The sequence below is a fragment of the Ambystoma mexicanum genome, chromosome 10 (assembly GCF_040938575.1).
Source record: "Ambystoma mexicanum isolate Mex_15411 chromosome 10, UKY_AmexF1_1, whole genome shotgun sequence".
NCBI lineage: Eukaryota > Metazoa > Chordata > Amphibia > Caudata > Ambystomatidae > Ambystoma > Ambystoma mexicanum.
The window spans coordinates 1,200,270,148-1,200,290,911 of NC_090932.1; the positions used below are offsets into that span (position 1 = coordinate 1,200,270,148).

Genomic DNA, 20,764 nt, shown 5'->3' on the forward strand with positions numbered 1-20,764 from the left:
AAATTCATTAAATTGTACACTACTGATCCCAACATAACAAAGTTAAACTTGATACTCATGTTCTTTATTAATCAATTGGGAACATTCAGGTGTGCATGGTGCCAATTTGGAGTATTCTCTCCGGCTGCTTCACCCAGTGTCACCGGTTGGCGAATCGACCTTTGCCTGGCCGTCCGAGAGCCCATTCGACCAGAGCGATCGCTGCAACTACGGCGTTCCTGTCTGGTGTGCCCCTGCTGGACATTTGCAGGGCTGCTACGTGGAGGTCGACGCCCACCTTCACAAGATTCTACTGCGTCGACCAGGATTCCAGTGAGGAGTCCAGAGTCGGCCTGCTGACGGGGAATATGCATGAGCATGTGAATCCATGCCAGACCTATGCTGGAGAACAACAGTTACAGGTAAGTAACTTGTTCCATTTTATTCGTAACCACTGGTTATTGTGTGAACATCAAGCTTCCCTGGAGGATTCAGAGAAGCAGCTGATGGGGAACTTATTTTCCTTAGCTCAAAGGTATGTGTTTGAAAACATGGTGAGGCTGACCGACTTGGCTGCTGGTTGGCGCAGTCCAATAACCACAAATGCTGTCTCTTGGTGATGCACACGATAGAATATCCGCCAGTGTGGATGATAATAAACAGTCCCTTTTCTCTTTCTGTCAATCTCTGTACACAACCCAATTCGATAGAGCCTGAGCATCTTCTCTGGCCATAGTTGCTTTGCTTTGGCTCAAAACGCATGAGTGAAACTTCCGATTTCGGAGACTTCTATTGATGATCTTTCAATTAGTAGAGATCCTGGGCTGGATGGCTGCTCTCTCGTGTTCTATATTCTATAAGTGCTTTTGTGATCACTTTAGTTCTCTGATACCTATGGTTTCTCAGCAGTCACTTTAGGTCTCTTCCAGGCCTATGGTTTTTCAGCATTGAGTTTAGGGGTTTCCCAGACCTTGGGGTTCTCAGCATTCACTTTTGCATCAATAGGTTTTTCCCCACACATCATTTAGGGTCTTTTCAGAAACAGTATTTGTTAACCCTCTGGCAGGCCTCCTTTCTCTGTTAAGAATTTAAGAGGTCCTTGACCTCTCGACTCCCCTTTGGTTTCATTGCTTGGCTTGAGGATCCTCGCCTTAAACATCCCCTCGTTCAGCTTCCACTCTTGTAGGCGAGTTCTCTGGGCGTTCTTCAGAGCAGCTGGTGTAAGGTTGCCAAGACTGGTATGATCTCTTCTAAGGTAGTGATTTTCCTGTGTCCAGGAGAAGGTTGTCGGCTTTCATCTGGTCTTTCGTTCCTCCCCTCTCGTTTGGCCAACCCTGTCTAATTTACAGTTTTCCTGGGGTCTTAGTTTCTGTCTCAGCCCACGGGACTGCCTGGATTTCAAATATTGGGCCCGGACAACTGTTTTGGGTGAGCCCTGCTTCAGAGTTTCCAGGTGTAGGTGGTGTTTTCTTGCGCTCCTTCCTCCTTCAAGATTTGTACCGCTTTGGTAGTCTAAAATGAGTAATCTTAGTGAGGAAGGAACCATTAGAAGAACAAATCACTTTGCTCTCAGTTATGTTCTTTCTGATGAATTAGTCCTCCTTCCACAGCTACCTCATCGCCCTTCCAGCCGTCTCCATGACTGATAGATTGTTCATCCCTTGCTGTTGTTTGATCCCTCAGCTGCTATGTTCAAAGAAAAAGGTTGAACTGGAGTCATAGGGTGCTGCTGGCTCCATATATACTAGCCTCAGTGTCTTATCTGCATCACGGGTGCCATGTAAACCCATTTAGGAGCCTCACTGTGTACCATGGTGGTTGAAAACGTTTACAAAGGCAGCTGGAGAAGAGACATTTAAGATGAAGAAACAGCAAGAGAAAAAGGCTAATCCACCAGAAAGAACATTACTGAGAGGTAAGTAATTTGTTATGTTCAAAGATCTCAAATTTAAGGAGCTTGATTCTTTCTGTGGTCATAGCAGAGTTGCTTTAGAACTGTGGTGCTCACCACCTGTTTGTTCAGTCACTTATCTGTATATTTAAAATTCAGGAGATGAATGAGGACCACAGCACGCCCAAAAAGGAGAAACAAGATCGTATATCCAAGCATAAGGAGAACATGCAGCACACACAAGCTGAGGAAGAGGCCCAGCTTCTTGGCCAGCAGAGACAATATTATGAGAAGAACTGTCGGCACTTCAAGCGCAAGATAATGATCAAAAGACATGAAACGGAGCAGCAGCACATAAGAGAGGTATTGCACTTCAGTGATCCATAATATTATTATCACTTCCAAAAGTTCACAATTAATTAACATGACAGTTGGACATGTGTGCAGCATACAGTTTCAGATAACCACCAGCACATCTGAGAGGAAGAGCAAACCGAACTTGTGAATAAAAAAGTAAATAGTCTTTAAAATATTTTTTAACGCTTTTGGTTCTTAATATGACAGAAATAAGTGGAATAAAAAACTGCAATTTAAGTGTGCTCACAGTAGCTTTCCCACACCTATATGTGTGCTGTCAAAGACAAGCATGTCCAGTTAGCTCGTGCATGCTTTATAGGTTTCCTGCTGCTCACTTACTAATTGCATCCAGCAGAATTGGGGTGCCTTTGGTCTGATCTTGAAGGAAACAGTGGATCACATCCAGTCTCTCATTCAAACAACGCATCACTAGAAAGCTCCACATGGCATGGTGTCCCTTTCCTGGCATTTAAGATGTGTGGGGGTGCCTTTGAGGACCAGAGCCAAAGGACTTGCTCTGTGATGGTGGGTCTGGAGACGGTGTCGGTGGGATGCCCTCCTGCCTCTCCCCTAAAACACCACAGAGCTTTTAGAACAGGGGCATGCCACATTGCTCATACTGCAGCTCCTCTCCATTTAAGAAATTAAACCTAGAATGTTGTGATAAAGTCCTGAAGCCCTGTAAGCCCAAACCTGCAGTGTCTGACCTCTTTCATTAACACTCAGAAACTTACCAGGTTAGAGTTGATCACAACCAGACTTGCTGCTACAGCAGAGAAGAAGCAACGCAGTGTGAAGTAGACACAGGTCTTATGGGCTCTGCTCCTGGGGCTCGCTTATGTGTTCCAGTACACATAAGAATCTCTGGCAAATTGAGGATGGCAGACCAGGCTTTTTCAGTCCACTTTGGGAGGAAATCATGTAAAAACCAGTTCAACACACCTGGGATTGTGAAGGCCTTGTGCCCCAGCTTATCCAAGCTTAGGTTAAATGGTCATACCCAGGTGCAAATCTTTACTGAAAGCCCAGTGCTGGGGCAGCGAGAGAACCACTATAAAACTTACGCAGGTATAGAAAAGTGCAAGCTTAGAGTAGCGTAGCCTGGAATTGTAGAGTTGAAGGTGCGGAAGGAAGAAAAGCTGGAAAAGTTTGACAGGGTGAGCATCCAGGAGGAAGAAGGGAGAAAATGGGCGAAGCTGGAGGGAGTGAACTTCCAAAAGGAGGCAGAAAGCAGAATAGGTTATTTTATTGACTATTTAAATGCTCTATCGCCTCCAACAAGTCCTTGTGGCACTGAGATAAAACCTTCAATCATCTATTTAATTGACAATATTTATTTATTTATTTATATTTATATAGCGCGCAGGCAGCCCAGGGGCATTGAGGCGCTGTTACTTGCAATAACTTAGTTACATGGTACAGGCATGATAGCGATTGTTGCCATATTATGAATACTACAAGACATCATACTGTTGTTACAGACATTGCATTTGGTCGTAGATTACAACATATATGATAAGTATTCGTGCTGATGTCTCGGGCCTTATGTGAAGAGGGTAGTTTCAGAGTTTTGCGGAAGGTGGTGAGGGAGGCCTCACCACGGATAGTGGAAGGTAGGGCATTCCAGGGAGTGGGCGTGAGATAGGGGAAGCTGGATCCGCCCGCTTTTACTCTTTTTACTAGTGGCACAGAGAGCATGTTGGTGTACGGTGATCTGGTTGGCCGGATGTCAGCATTTTCAGATATTAAAGATATAAGGCTTTAACAATTTCCTGAACCATGTTATGATCCAAAGTACTTCTCAGGTAAAATAGAACAACATTCCACTGAGTTGCTGCCAAATATGTTAGAAAGCATCCTTCATAGCTTTGACATTTTGTTGTAACTAGCCAATTTGTTTTTTCAGATCAAATGTTGTGTGGTTTTCATTTCGTCATGAATGAACTCCATACCACTTTTGTAGAAAGCTCTATATTAAAACAGAAGGCCTTGAATTTCACCCTACTTAAAACTGGCAGCCAATGAAGGGTTATGCGAGCAGGTGTGATTGAGAATATTCAATCTGTGCTGCGCCCCTATTGCCATATTTTGGCTCCTCTGTAATCTCTGTTGTAGGGACATTGACATTCTATAGTAGCTCTATTTGCGTATATTCCAGGTAGCAGAGCACCATGGTGATCATGGCCAGAACCCTGCCTGGAAAGGGCAGCAATGGGAATATAGACCTCAATTTTAATTGTAATAAAACCTTTTAATTTTAATTTTTGAAATAGTTGATACTGGTTCCATATATATATATTGGACTTCCAGTAGTCGCCTGTTTTCACTTTGTAGGAGCAGGGCAGTTTCAAATGTCTGTGTCCGGGGGTGACTAGTCCTACTTCACATTTGAGCTCCTATCATCAGGATTTCTGTTTTCACTAGATTGGTTTAGCCGATTATGAATTAGCGTTGATTTAATAAGGCGGTGACAGTCAGAAAATGTAATAATAGAGTTTTGTATAGCCTGGGGAATGTTAAACAGTGTACAGTCACAATTCTGAAACTCCAGTGGGAACCTACAGTTGAGAATTAAAACATTTAGGGCAAGGGAATATATGTGTTGGGAAGGGGCATAAAAAGGTGAAAAGGTGTGATGAGTGTTCAAAGTGCTGGAAAGGGATGTGTGGGGTGTGAATCCCCCATTTTGTAAAAAAAAGAAAATGGGGGAAACTAATGGCAAGTATACTCCATTCTTAATTAGGATCCTGTGAATGTATGATCCATAACCATTTTAAATGCTTCAGCATAATAGTAAATCCTTGCATCAATTTCCTGATTTTGCATTATTTATGGTGCAATATAGTCATTAAATAATAATTGGGACAAGGATGGGCCCTAAGGGATTAATCAATCCATATTTATGCTGAGAATATGAAATGGGGCCTCATAGTCTTCTTTTGCCGGTCTTTTAGGATTGATCTAATCCAGTCCAGCACAGTACCTTTGGTAACATGTTTCTGTAGGTGCATGTTCTGAACCTTTTACTTGATCATATCAAAAGATGTGGATACATCTACTGCCAGTGGGGTGCCTACACATGCTCCTCATAAAATCATTCTTAAGTCATTGAGTAATGATTTTTTCACATATTCAGTGTAAGGTTGCAGGAGGTGAACACCCAAAGGAGAGGTGGAAGCTGAAGCAGATGGAGGAGGTGGAAAATGGGAAAAGACAAAGCAAGTAAAAGACAAAGCAAGTTTGAGAAGTTGGAAGGAGGCAGAAGAGGTAGTTCGAAGAGAAGAAGCAGGACGTTTCAGAGAGGGGGCGTGGGAAGTCCCTTGGAGGCATAGGGAAAGTGGCAGACAATAATGAAGGCGGCATAAGCCTATTTGTGGCCTGGGTGTAGGGAGAGGAGAAATGAGCCTGTGGCAGTACATCAAGCAAGTGGGACGACAGTCAGCCCTAGCGCTAGATGGAGACAAGGTCTTGTGAGATAGGCAAAGACAAACATAGACAAGGCGATGAGGGGAGTACGTCGAGGTCGTGTGGTTGTAGGTTCAGGACCCTTCGACATGATGGTGATCCAGAACCCAACCAGGCCCTAGAAAACCTTCTCGCCTCCCCCACCTCTGGGAGATGCTGTGGAACATAGTTAAGAAGAACTCCAACAAGAGTACCTGGGATGACTTGTCGACACTGACCAGCCAGTGTTTTACTGAGGGAGGCAACTCCTCTATCATATCATCATTCGTTGGAGCACCTTCCTACGTGAGACTGAGAGTGACAACAATGAGAGACCCAAAGAGACTTTCAGAGGGCTTCATGCCATGCCATTTTGACTGCTTATGAGACTCCTATGTAAATTCTTTGAACTGAATCTCTGAGTTGCATCTCGACTTGAGGCTACTAAGCTTTGCAACACCAATGTAACCATTTTATTCATCCTTTTGGCAATCTGCAAAGAGATGACTTTGTTGCTGTTTACTTCATATGTCCATTGCTGGTTTGTCCATTCAAAGTTGTTACTAAAACACTTCTCCAGCATGCAATCTTTCATGGATTCACGTGCTTATGAAACTACTCGCCGTTGTTAGGCTTGGAATCCTCAGTAAAAATAAAGCAGTTTTGCTTTACATTTAAAACTAGTTCCCCTAGTATATCCCGTTGCTTTTACTTTGGGTCATACTGCCCCAGCCAATGTCCTCCTTAGCTCCACCCCTGATGGCCATCTTCAGATAATTTTTACCACAGATTTATGTGTTGGGAGTCCTTGAAAATCTCGGTATTTCATCTGTTTTTGGAAAAATGTTTTCAATGTATTTCCTTCATCGGTCACTGCTGCGACTGCCGGTAATGGAAACCTGTAGCTGGTGAAGATCTGATCATTCGAAGATCTCATCGCAGGAGGCTTTCTTCTCAACTTTTAGGCCTTCTCCACGCAGTCATGGTGGGCGCCAGCAAGAACAGCGTTTTCAGGTCCTGCTCTAAGTGTCGCTCAAGAACATTTATGTCTATGATCAACATGAAAAATGCATTTATTGCCTGCACCCGCGCCACCATGTGGACAACTGCTCCTTTGTCCATTTCTCCTCCACGAAAACACATAAGGTTTGCCATAGAAGGTTGGTGGCTTGGCTGGAGGAGGGTGCCAGGGCCTCTGACTTGGCCTCTGTCTGAAGTCATTCCTCTGTTAGGGTTGGCAGACCCGCAGAACGGAGTCCCTCTAAAAAGAGGTTGAGGTCCCATGAGGACATTTTCCTGGCAAAGAAACCTGAACAGGGTCATGCATCGCATGCTTCCCACTACCACACGGTTGACCATGTTAACGGCACCATCTATAGCTGTGTCTACGACCACGGCAACGAAGTATGACGCCCACTCTTTGGGGAAGAGACGCCCGCCGGCTCCCTCTATGACATAGACGACCCCATCGACCAACCACACTCAGTCGACGAGCCCCAGGGGAAAATCCCTCGTTGACGCCAATTACTTCACCCACAATGGTCCCTTCAACAACCCCGTTGACGACCCTTAAGGTGAAGGCAGCCTCCTGAATGACAATTACCTGATTTGCTCTGTCTCCAAGGCCAGCATCAGTACCTATGGCGTCTTCGACAGCTTTGTTGTCTCCACAAGCACCACTGCTCACTACGTTCCCAAGGAGCACAAGTGTGGACAGAGAGTTGCCTCCAGCACTCCCCTTTCTACCACAACCTATTAAGACCAAACAGCTCTTCACCCTGTTAGCTAGGTCAACTGAAGCAGCACCACTCGCTCAGTTATTACAAGAAGGTATTTTTTCAGGAGATGAACAGCCTCTAGAGGCTTTATTCTCTGAGCAGGAATAAAAAGAGGACAAACCAGATCGAATTCTGCCAGCTCCTCACAAGTCAGTCCATCCACCTATTCCACCAGTGACTGTGCCTACAGTTCCCATGGGAACTCGATCGGCACCCAGAGACCTGTCAGTAGACACTCTGTCTACTTTGCAGACTTTAGTCACTTAATTACAGCAAAGACTGCCTCCTCCAACCTCTCTTGGTGCCCCTAGTAGCGAACACTCATGTGAGTCAGTGGTCGCACTGGTGGCTCGTACACCACGCCCTCTGAAACCAGCTTCATCTTCTCAATTGTTTGCTGGCCCTGTGGCTACAGACACTGATACTGGTCCAAACACATATGCATCTCCGGACACGCATACTGCTACTGACCAGTATGATGACTTGGTCTCACCGGATTGGGAGACCCCGGACACGCCTTCAAGAGATTCGCAACTGGGCGAAGTAGGCTATTTTCATTCTTTCATGACATGATCAGCGGAAGGAAGATTTCCTATTTCAAAAGCCGGAAGCCTCAAGGAAATTGATCGGTGGTAGCCATCCCAATGCTTGACGACACCTGGGAGGCTGGTCTACTGGTTATGAGGAACCCTTCCTCAGCACTGCAAAAGAAGGACCGGCTGGACAAAAAATATCAGGTCACAGACTCGGCACCCAAGTGTCATCGCACTCAGCTGGGTCCCGACTCTGTGGTGTCCACTGTGGCAAGGAAAAGGTCAGCAACGACGTGGTGCTCCCACTCGCACGCAAACCTCAAAGCAGGCCAGACCAGCGCCAGGTCCCGAGCCCCCACTTTGGAACCCCAGTGGGAGGCCGGCTTTCACAGTTTGTCGAACAGTGGCTGACCATCACCAGCAGCAAATGGGTTCTCAACATCGTCCGGCACGGTCACATGCTGAAATTTCATGATAAATGCCCCCTCTATTCCACTCGAAGACAGGAGCAACATCTTTCGCTCCTTCTGCAAGAGGTTTGGTCCCTACTACAAAAGGGGCTCATGGTAGCTGTTCCATCGTACCTCTGGGGCTTTGGAGTATACTACAGGTATTTCCTGGTGAGAAAGTCTGGTGGGTGCAGCCCTGGACCTTGGAAGTGAACAAGTTCCTCATATCTTAGAATTTCTGTGTGGTCACACTTCAGCACGTGCTATAACTGGAGCAAGGAGATTTCCTTTCATCCCTGGATTTAGAGGATGCATTCTTCCACATTCCCATCCATCAGAAGCACAGGCGCTTCCTTCGCTTTGTGGTGCAGGTGCAGCACTCCCAGTTCAAAGATCTGCCATTTGGGATAAACTCGGCTCTGGAGGTATTCACCAAGTGCCTACCACCGGTAACCACCCATCTGTGCCACGCAGGAATCTGTTTATCCTTACCTGGACGACTGGCTGATCCGCACGCAGTCTTGCACGTTAGCCCTGCAGCAGACCATCCAGTGCCTGACTTTGCTGGTTTTCTCCATCAATTTTCCAAAGTCATCCTTGTCGCCATCTAAAAACGCTCTGTTCTTGGGCTCACAATTGGATATGCTACAGTGACTCGCTACCCCCTCGGAGGAGAGGGTCAAGACCATACTCTGAAAGATTCAGCAGCTGTCCTTTCTCCAGCTGACAACGGTTTGCTCACTCAAGTCACTACTGGGGATGATGTCCTCATGCATCCCGTTAATTCCTCACTTCAGACTGCAAATGAGGCTTCTCCAAGAGTTCCTAGTTGCCAGGTGGAAACAGGTGGTGGGATCCTGGAGCGACAAGCTCGCGCTCAACCCATGTTTCTCCTAACTCTGCATTGGTGGAATCAATGCCAACACCTCACCCAAGGCCCTCATTTTCGCCTACCAACACACCAGGCGACAGTGACAACAGACACCTCTCGGTAAGGTTTGGCAGCACACACTGGAAAATTCCATGCCAGGGGTCTCCGGCAGCTAGAAGACAAGAAACTGCACATCAATGTGTTGGAGCTCCAAGCTTTATTCTGGGCTCTCTGGTCTTTCCAACCCCAAATTCAGGCCAATGTGGTTTGCATCTTCACAGACAAGGGAGGGACACACTTTCCCTTTCTGTCCAAGGTAGTAGAGACACTGTGGCACTGGGCTCTGTCCCAGGGCATGTTCCTCATTCCTTTTCACCTTGCAGGGATCTCAAAACACTTGCGGATTCCCTAAGCGGGGAACTGCTTTCATGCCACGAAAGGGAACTCCGCCAAGATCAAGTTAATCCTTTCTCAAGGTCGGGGCACGTGCAGATCGACTTGTTCAAAACGGCGAACAACTCCAAGTGCGCCAGGATTTCCAGCAGTTATCCTCAATTTATGCCTACCAAACAGGAATTTTCCCTACCTAACAGAATCAAACTAGTGTGCTAGTCGTTAGTGAGATCGCCCAAATAAAAATAGTCCTTCCTTCATCCAAAAAGTACCCTACTCTGACCCTACCACTAAATATCTAATATCTCTCAGGTATCCCCTATTTTAACTTATTTACAGTTCCTTTTTTCCCTACTCGAGGGTCTTGGCCTCTTATCCTGTGGGTTTCTTTTTCCTCAATATCTCTCACTTGTGCTTGTTTCACAGTCTCTCATTCCACAGAGATCTGATCCCTTCTACCACATTATCTTCCAAACACTTCCACTTCGGAGAACCACCATATAGGTTTTTCTGTTCCTCTTTGCTATTGTCTTGGTCTTCCCAACCACTGAGGCAATGATTACCAGATCTGTGACTTTCTTTAGTTTGTAATCACTGCGATGAGTGTGAAGACTCCCTCTGCCTTTGATATGTTCTCTGCTATTTTCACACTGATTGGGACAAGTATGAGTCTCTTGATATTTATGTGTTCTGTGGCTTGCACAGTTACTGGGACGAGTATGAGTTGCTCTGTATTGGTTATAATCTTTGCTGCTTTTCCAGTTACTGAGATGAGTATGGTGAGTCTCGGTATTCGTTATATTGACAAGTATGATGAATTTCTTGCTATTCGTGATACTCTGTTGTTCAGCACCTACCTGTGGCCCATCCTGGGTCTCCCGCTGTTGCCTTTACCTCTAGCTTGCCAGGTTGTCGTCAATGGTTCTTCCTGTGGGGTCGGGATCGCGCCTTCTCGATAAGGACTTTGTGAGGGGTCAGTAATGCGAGGCAGACAACAGGTTGAGGATTTCTCAAAGTATGCCATCTTATTATTACTGAAAATGTACTCACTGTTACCTACTCTGTTGAGGAATTCCCTACCTAGCCAAAGCTAAGGGAATACAATCTAACACAGGATAACTGGCCCTCATACTAAACAACAAATATATAAAGAAAAGATATGGCAATTCAATGACATAAACAAAATTCACAGTTCCTGAATGCCCTTCTAATGTTCTGAGTAGTTCTCCCTTCCCCAGGAGTCAAATCCACTTTTGCAAATGTTCAACCAAAAAAAGAGATGTCTTAAATCAGTTCTTGATATTTCATAGTGAAAATAAAAATTAATTAGCCAAAGTTCCACTGTCACCAGTCTCTGCTCCCGGGTGAAATATCCACGTGTACCCTTCCAAGAAAAATTGCCCCAGTGGTAATCCTGGACACAATGCTTTGTCACCTCTTTAAGAAGGTTTGCCACACTTCAAAAGGAAATGCATTATCCACACTGCCAATGATGCACAGTTCTTGATTAACAGTTAGGATTAAAATTCTAGCATTCACAATGGCTGCTTCCACTTCAACTACTACAGTTCTACTTGCTTCACCTTTAGAACAGTCGCCTTTGTCCAACAGTATTCCACTTAGTTTAGACCACTGCAAAGTTGCATCTACTGACAACCAGACATACCACCCCAGCTTCAGTATTTTGGACTTCTGCCCCAGCTTCAGTGATTTGTCCTTTTAGACAGACTTCGGCAAGATATACTGTAAAACCCCTCAATCTTTCCAGATAGTCGAGGAACTCTTCCTCTGAATAACCTTCTTCAAAGGGGCAACCTCTTTGCCTCTCATCTATCTGCCACAATATCAACCTGGGTTTGCCTTTAAGACTCACTCCTCTCTGGCTTCCACAGTCTTCGGCATTACAGGTTGAATCTACTACACAATATTCTTTACAGGCAGCCAGTTCCCCTTCCTCAACTTTATCTGCTACTTTCTGCCAGCTATCAGCCCAGTCAATTACCCAGATGCCTTGGTGTCACTCTCTTAGCTTCAGGTAATGTTTGCACAATGTTGTTGTAGGCCAATTAACTGTTAGCAACTTCACAGTGCAGCTGGATTGTTCTTTAACTCTGAGAAAGGGTGGTTTCTCTGTTAGTATGGGGTGCCTCGTGGCATGGGCAATACTTGTTCTCATCTTGATATGATTCTCCAGGATGGGGTCTGGCTTGGATTCACATGCTCATGAATATTCCCCGTTGTCAGGCTGGGAATCCTCAGTAAAGAAAAAATCAGTATCAGTTTCGTTTCTGATCTGTCTTTCTTAGTAGTAACCAATTTCTGATCTCTGGGTCATACGGGTCATACTGCCCCCAGCCAATGACTGCCCTCTCCCTAACCCCGCCTCTGGCAGCCATCCTCAGATTTCTACCGCACGCTCAAGTGTTGGGGTTCCTCGTGTTTAGCTCTCGAGTTTTTTACTGCATTTTCACGCTTTTTCGGGAGACTTTCTCATTTCTTTGGTTTAATCGAGCCTCAAGCTCCACCGTTTCTACTTCCGATAACGGATACCCGTTTCGGAATTCTTCTACGCCCCTCAAGGGTGAAGTTTACGTCGAGTTTACACTTCTTGGAGGATACCGGAAGATCTGCGGCCTACCTCTACGGACATGGCCCAGGACAAGGGAAGCTCGACGCCCGGATCCAAGCTGTTCTGGAACTGCCCTGGATGCGGATTATATAACGTTTTCAAGGAGGACGAGCATTCGCGATGTCTCTACTGCCTTCATGAGGACAAGACGCACGTGGATAAAGACTGTGCGTTCTGCAAGAACCTTTCGGAACGGACCAAACAAGATAGTTCTAAGTCCTGCGAGGGCGCCCTGGTGATGGGGGCTCAACAGAAGGCCAAGGACCGCGAGTCCGCGGGCACCGGGAGCGCCGAAAGGTCGGGCTCTTCGGTTGCCAAGCAGGGCGCTACTTCCCCGGCACGTTCGGCCACGAGCCAGCGCTCTGGTTCTGGGAAGGGGAAGTCCGAAAACCCGGGTAGGCCGCTGGAGCGGACACGGTCGATCTCGAAGGGGGAGCGAGGCCCTCACCCTCCCCACAAGGCGAAGGCCCAGGACGCACCTAAGGTGGTGAGGGCTTTGATCCACCCGGCTAAGGACTCTACTGAAGTGGTCGCTGCAACCCCGGCGGAGCCGGCTGAGACTATGCCAGTGGAAACGGCCTCTGGGCCCAGAGTATCCCTGCCACCGCGGAGGGAATCCTCTTTCCAGCCCATCGCTAAGACCCCTGTGAAGCCCCCGGCTGAAAAAGAGGGGGGGGGCGGTGGCCTTTACAGAATCGGAATCAGCCTCTGAGGAGGAATTGGTGGAAACCGAGAAGGGCCTTGACGAAAGGTCCATAGGCCTCAACCATAGGTTCATAACCCTCAACGAGAGGTTCGAGAAGGTTCGATCCCAGGGGACGGTTCCCGCTGACGTGATCGAAGATAGCGACGATGACGACAAACAGGGCCCAGTGGAGCGGCCATCCCGTCCGTCGCAGCCATTGCCCGAGCCCCAGGATAGCTCAGCAGCCATTTTTTTGGCAATCCAATCCTTATGTACCGAGATAAGGACGAGATTACCACGCACCCCGACGGAGGAGCCAGAACCAGGCCCGTCGGGAAGCCCTCCGAACAAGCGGAGGAGAGTCCATCCCGCTCCGCCCTTTGTACCTGCGAGACCGGTGGACCTCTCATCCCCCTCGCCGGACCCTAGAGAGAGGATATGGCGACGGATACAGCGACGGGGACGGACGATGACGGCGGCGACGACACGACAGACATCCCGTCGTCACCCCCCCCCCCACGGGCGTCTCCAGCAGACGAGGTTGGCTCTTTCCACGCCATGATAACCAGGGCATCCGAGCTCTTCCAGCTCTACCCTGAAGAACAGAAAAAGGAGGGGTTTCTGTACCAACGACGAGAGGCCAAGAGGAAGACGGTCCTCGCGGTGCCTTTACTCGACGACATCTGGGACGAGGGGTTTGCTGTCCTCAAGAACCCTTCCACGACACCCGCCAAGAGGGACAGGTAAGAGAAGTACCGAGTCCCCAATGCCGCCTCCTTGTGCCTCAGGGCCCAGCCCACGCCTGACTCGGTCGTCTCGGCAGTGGCTAAGAAGAAGGCAGCGGGCGCGGTGGCTTCAACTTGCACTTCCCCGCCGGACAGCGAGGGCAAGAAGTTGGACTCTATGGGACGATGAGTCATCTCGTCGGTGGCGAGGACGATTAAGGGGGCCAATGCCTTAGCGATCGTAGCCCGCTACGACAGGGAGCTCTGGTTCAAGATAGCTCCCATGCTAGACTTCCTGCCTGATGACAAGGGCGGAGGCCCTAGAAATTCTGCAGGAAGGCGAGGTGGCATCGGATCACGCCATAACGGTAGCAACAGACATTGCCGATACCGGATTTCATCAAATGGGCAACGGAGTGTGCCTCAGACGATGAGGGTGGCTCAAGGCGACAGACTTTCGCCAGGACGTTCAGATCAGAGTGTTGGACATGCCATTCGACGGCAACAACCTTTTTGGTAAGGCGGTGGACGAGTCTCTACAGGCCATCAAGACCGACTCGGAGACAGCCCGGGCCCTAGGGGTGCTTCAACAGCGACGGCCCTTTCGGAGCTCCGGAGGCAGACGGGGTGCCTCCAAAGGATCCAGCGGTGGCTCCTCCACTTACCGCCAGGCAGCCCGCTCCTCTTCACGGGACACCTACAGAGGTTGCGGCAAGCAAGGGGGATCCCGCCGTCGTCACCAAGGCGGCAAGGCCGCCTCCAAGCAAGACTGACCTGGCCGTGTTGTCAGGCCCCCACCAAAGCACCCCGGTGGGAGGCCGGCTGACGAGGAGGAGAGGACCAAAACCATCCTGGGCAAGGTGCAGCGCCTGTTGGCCACGGGCGTGGCCAGGGTGAGGTCCATCAAGTCCCTTCTCGGGATGATGTCCTCATGCATCTACCTTGTACCCCTTTGCAGACTTCGGATGCGTCCGCTACAGGAGTTTCTCGACGCCCGCTGGTTTCAGGTGAGGGGCTGCTTCGAGGACGGGATCCCTCTTGACAAGGAGTTCCGTCGGGCGATTCCATGGTGGGGCACCCAGGTTCACCTCACAACAGGCACGAACTTTCAAACCCCGGCGTTTCAGGAGACGGTGACGACGGGCGCCTCTCTGGAGGGTTGGGGGGCCCACACCGGAGATCTCCACGCAAGAGGCCTGTGGCTCCCGGAGGAGAGGTCTCTCCACATCAACATCCTGGAGCTCCGAGCAGTGTTCTGGGCGCTCAAGTCGTTCCTTCCGTCCCTCAAGGACAAAGTGGTGAGGATCCTCACCGACAACACCACCACGATGTTCTACATAAGGAAGCAGGGGGGCACCAGATCCCCAGCACTTTCCAAGGAGGCCCAGGATCTGTGGCAATGGGCCGTCGCCCAGGGGATGTTTCTGGTTCCCTTCCACTTGGCAGGAATAAAAAAACACCATCGCCGACTCACTCAGCAGGGAACTGCGCACATGCCACGAGTGGGAACTACTCCAGGATCAAGTGGATCAGCTCTTCCAATGATGGGGCAAGCCCCAGATCAACCTGTTCGCGACGGCGACAAACTCAAACCAGCTCAAGAAGTCCAGGTGCAGGATGATCCTCGTCGTTGCCGAGGCAGATCTGGTTCCCGGACCTTCTGGACTTGTCAACGTCCCCACCAGTCAAGCTGCCGGCGGACGCGGATCTTCTCTCCAGAGAAGGAGGCGCCATTCTCCATCACGACCCACAGTCGCTGAACTTGCAGGCCTGGCTCCTGCGCCACTAGAGTTTGGAGGGTACGATATACCGGCTGATTGCAGAGAGGTTCTTGCAAAGACCAGGGCGTCCTCAACTCTCAAGTGTTACGGTCATAAATGGAAGAGGTTCTCTGGTGCCGTGCACAGAAGATTAACCCTCTGCGGATTACGGCCCCTCAAGTACTGCCATACCTACTGTCGCTGGCCAAAGCTGGACTGGCTCACACCGCCATCAAAATACATCTGGCTGCCATCTCCCGATATACCAGGACTACGGGACGGGCGTCCTTATGGTCTCACCGCCTGGTGAAGGAATTTATGAAGGGACTATTCCGATCGTTCCCGCTGGTGAAGGCTCCTGCCCCGGTGTGGGAGCTTAATGTGGTGCTGACCAGGCTCATGGAGGCCCCATCCGAGCCTATGCATTCGGCGCCTTTGAAGTTCCTGTCATGGAAGACAGCGTTCCTCGTGGCCATCACCTCCGCACGACGAGTGGGAGAGATCCAGGCTCTATCTTGCAAGCCTCCATACTTGACTTTTCATGACATGAGGGTGGTGCTGAGGACACACCCCTCCTTCATGCCTAAGGTGCCGTCAGACTTTCACCTCAACGAGCCCTGGGTGTTACCAGTTTTCTTCCTGTCGCCTTCGACGCCGGCCGAGAGGACTTTGCACTCGCTGGATGTAGCTAGAGCGCTGAAGTTCTACGCGGACCGCACAAAGAGTTTTCGGAAGATGTCACAGCTGTTTGTGAACTTTGGATCTGTGAATCAAGGGAAGGCTCTCTCGAAGACTTCCATTTCCAGATGGCTCTCGGGCTGCATCATGCACTGTCACCGGTTGGCAAACCGCCCGCTGCCCAGCCGTCCAAGAGCCCATTCGACCAGAGCGATCGCTGCTACCACGGCGTTCCTGTCTGGTGTGCCCCTGCTGGACATCTGCAGGGCTGCTACGTGGAGGTCGACGCACACCTTCACAAGTTTCTACTGCGTCGATCGGGACTCCAGGGAGGAGTCCAGGGTCGGCCAAGCAGTGCTGCGCAACCTGTTCGCCTAAGGTGAGCCTGGTGAGGAGGTCAGAATTGCTTAATGTTGAGTTTTGGATGTAATGCTTAATGTTGAGTGCTGCTATGTATTCTTTTATTCATGAGCATGTGAATCCATGCCAGACCCATGCTGGAGAAGGAACAAGTTACTTACCTGTAACTGTTGTTCTCCAGCATGGGTCTGGCATGGATTCACATGCGAACCCTCCCGCCTAACCCTCTGCGGCTCTTCACTTGGTCATACTGCCACTTTGCGTGCTACCAAATCTGAGGATGGCTGCCAGAGGCGGGTCTTAGGGTGAGGGCAGTCTTTGGCTGGGGGCAGTATGACCCAGAGATCAGTGATTGGTTACTTCTAAGAAAGACAGATCAGAAACGAAACTGATACTGATTTTTTCTTTACCAAGGATTCCCAGCCTGACGACGGGGAATATTCATGAGCATGTGAATCCATGCCAGACCCATGCTGGAGAACAACAGTTACAGGTAAGTAACTTGTTCCTTATATGATATGATATATTTTATTTTATTTATATAGCGCCTATACACAATGTGTTTCAAAGCGCTTCAAGGCAAGGAAGGGAACAAGGGAAAATACGACATTCTTACATGCCATGAACAGTAAGGATGTGAAATTAACTACCGTACTAAGCCTGACGACATTTCTGGTAGAGCTGGAGGAAAACAAAAGGTGAGGGAGAGGGGTGCAGAAAGGGAGGGGAGGAACAAAACAAGTGACTATCGTACTAGGCCTGACAATGTTTCAGATAGTGCTGGAGGGAGGGGGGGCAACAGTAAGGGGATAGGGGAGCGACAGACGAGGTTGCTATCATATCCAGGGACAATTCTGATAGAGTAAGTGCATAGAAGAAAGTAAGGGGAGGAGGGGAGGAGATAGGAAAAGGGAGAGGGGAGGGGAGGAGAGAACAGAGAGTAAGCAGTCAAAAAGAGTGGAGAAGCAAGAGAGGAGAGCGAATACAATTGCAGAAGTCAGTAGTAACACATAATGTTGCAAGCCAGAATACAAGATGAAGATGGAACAGCATGATTCAGGGCCACCATGAGTACAAGATGCAGAGGAAGTCCAGCATGAGAGTTGAGAAAGGGTGACGCACCGTGAATCAATGAAGTCCATAAAAGTAAAATCCAGCATTGGCCACAAGATGGTGATGGTGAAACCAGAATGTATCAGGACAGACTCCTGTGTGCACGAAGGGGGGGGGTGCACAAGGGAACAACACGGGGGGACCAGAGAGGGTGGGGGATGGCCTGTTGGGACAGAGGGTGTAAACACATGTTGGTGCGTGCTTACCTGCTGTCTTAGCAGGGGGTCGGACCCTGGATCCTCCTGGTCCGAACAAGTCCAAACAGCAATAGCCCTTTTTTTTGACTGCCCTTCACTTTGGACGGCCGGGCAAGAGACGCCCTTCATCTAAGAGTTAAGAGCAGGAAGGTAGAGGCAGGGCTAAGAAGGTGGGCGGGGCTTAGGCCAGGTGACCTAGATCCACTTACACCTGGTCCCCAGCTGCAAAGGAAAAGAGGCTGGAGAGCTCTTTAAGTAGGGAAAAGCGTGGCAAGCAGGAAGGCACCAGGTGGGCAGGGCTTGCTAAGTGGTGAAAAGGAGCGGCAAGCAGGAAGGCACCAGGTGGGCGGGGCTTGCTAAGTGGTGAAAAGGAGCGGCAAGCAGGAAGGCACCAGGTGGGCGGGGCTTAGGCCATGTGACCTAGATCCACTTACACCTGCTCCCCAGCTGCTGTCAAGGAGTTCCCCCTTCTCACCGGAGTTCGATCTTTGCTGGATTTCATGATCGATGTCTTCTTGCGGACTGATCGAGTCTTGAATAAGGCTGCACGAGTCTCTTCCGACTCCAGCGTGCCTTCAAAGTTCCGGGATGCAAGGATCCAGGAATCCGGGAAATTAACAAAGTGCGCAACTAGCACACGAGTCCAGGAATCAAGAAAGGAAGGAAAGGGACTAGGAATGGGGTAGGCTGGAAGAAGCAAGGGAAACAATACCGCGAGCTACAGAGCACACGTCTGGTCACTACTTCGCAATAGCATTGAGACGCGCGGAGCCGCGGTCTATAAAAAGAACACGCTACGTCCAAGATGTAGAGCGAGGAAGGTGTTTCACAGTGGACGGCCATGTTGGAAGTACAAGAGAGTGTAAGCCCCATTGAGACAAGGACCTGGAAGTCCAAAAGGGGCGTGTTCTGTAGTTCATGACAGCTGCAAAGGAAAAGAGGCTGGAGGGCTCCTTAAGTAGGGAAAAGAGCGGCAAGCAGGAAGGCACCAGAAGGGCGGGGCTTGCTAAGTGGTGAAAAGGAGTGGCAAGCAGGAAGGCACCAGGTGAGCGGGGCTTGCTAAGTGGTGAAAAGGAGCGGCAAGCAGGAAGGCACCAGGTGGGCGGGGCTTAGCCCAGGTGACCTAGATCCACTTACACCTGCTCCCCAGATGCAAAGGAAAAGAGGCTGGAGTGTTCCTTAAATAGTGAAAAGCGTGGCAAGCACGAAGGCACCATGTGGGCGGGGCTTGCTAAGTGGTGAAAAGGAGTGGCAAGCAGAAAGGCACCAGGTGGGCGGGGCTTGCTAAGTGGTGAAAAGGAGCAGCAAGCAGGAAGGCACCAGGTGGGTGGGGCTTAGCCCAGGTGGGTGGGGTTTAGCCCAGGTGACCTAGATCCACTTACACCTGCACCCCAGCTGCAAAGGAAAAGAGGCTGGAGGGCTCCTTAAGTAGGGAAAAGTGCAGCAAGCAGGAAGGCACCAGGTGGGCGGGGCTTGCTAAGTGGTGAAAAGGATCGGCAAGCAGGAAGGCACCAGGTGGGCAGGGTTAGGCCAGGTGACCTAGATCCACTTACACCTTCTCCCCAGCTGCAAAGGAAAAGAGGCTGGAAGGCTCCTTAAGTAGGGAAAAGCACGGCAAGCAGGAAGGCACCAGGCGGGCGGGGCTTGCTAAGTGGTGAAAAGGAGCGGCAAGCAGGAAGGCACCAGGCGGGCGGGGCTTGCTAAGTGGTGAAAAGGAGCGGCAAGCAGGAAGGCACCAGGTGGGCGGGGCTTAGGCAAGGTGACCTAGAGCCACTTACACCTGCTCCCCAGCTGCCCTTCAACATTTATACACTTTTTACAACATTTTATACACTTCAACTTCTAATTGAAAGGTATGCCGCACTCAAGTATATTATTGGATTCAGTCTTTCTGTAGGAAATACGATTGGGCACACGCGACCTCTTCTTGATATCATTTTTAAGGTTTTAAAGATTGTTATAAGGTGGTATTCCTGGACGAAAGTGAAACATAGGTCAACCTATTACATTATCAAAGCCAGATACTGTTACCGGCAATGCTCGCGCAAGGTTTTAGAAAGCATACTTCACTCACACGCTTCTCAGGCACTTGCTGTACGCATTGCATTGCTTTCCCGACTTCTGCTACAACTTCTGCTGCTTCGGGCTTCGTTAGGACCACACCCTTCCTCTATGAAGGTCTGTGGTCCGACCACAGGTCTTCAGAGCCCCTCTTGTTCTTAATTCCATGGCTTGCAAACTGCTCCTCGCCTCTGTCCCCAGCATGGTCTCTGCATGGCAATCAGGCTCACATTTGGAAAACCTGCTCCCCTGCACGTCGTCCGCTGCGCAGTCTCTGCACTTCAGAGTTTGGAGGAAAAGGACTCTAGGAACATGCAGATGAAATCTGTCTCATCGTTCTGGCGTCCCACTTCTGCTTGGTTTGTCAGCCTTGTGGCTTCTTACCTCTGCTACTACTGCTAAGGCTCAGATTCCTTTTCCAGTTCCAGCTCCCTCTACTCCTTCCTCCTTCTCTAATTGCCTGTACCTGAGGGGGCCCTTTATGCCCGCCAGGTTCCTTCAAGTGTGGGCTGCTTGGCTCAATTGCCCGACTGTTACAACTGCATGCCTCCTTAGCCATCTTCCTCGTCCCAGTACTCCTAGGATGCAAGTTCATTTTAAGGGTAGATTTAGGGCCCGATTCATAGAATTAAATAGCACGGAAAAAGGGGTGATTGCGTGCAAAACGTGCGCAAGCGCCCGTTTGCTGATTCATGGAAGACAGTGCGCAGGGTTTACCCGTGACTTGCGCCGCATCCCTGTGGGTCCAACATGTCACTGCGACACCACGAAAGCCTTGCGCGAGACTCCCAGCGAAGGCGCATACCAGCTTGCACAGTCACCTAAAAAAGGGGGCTGAACATGTGGAATGGGGAACAACAA

The 20,764-nt window shown here is 49.5% G+C and overlaps 1 protein-coding gene across 10 annotated transcripts in view; it reads left to right on the top strand.

The window, feature by feature from the left end:
* Window positions 1-20,764, top strand: part of TAOK3 (TAO kinase 3) — a 2,703,337-nt gene that overhangs the window by 2,429,060 nt on the left and 253,513 nt on the right. For all 10 annotated transcript variants that reach the window (XM_069619192.1, XM_069619190.1, XM_069619185.1 and 7 more), the window contains one exon: window positions 2,030-2,233. In XM_069619192.1, coding sequence (XP_069475293.1) covers window positions 2,030-2,233 — 204 coding nt within the window. The remainder of the gene's footprint in view (window positions 1-2,029; window positions 2,234-20,764) is intronic.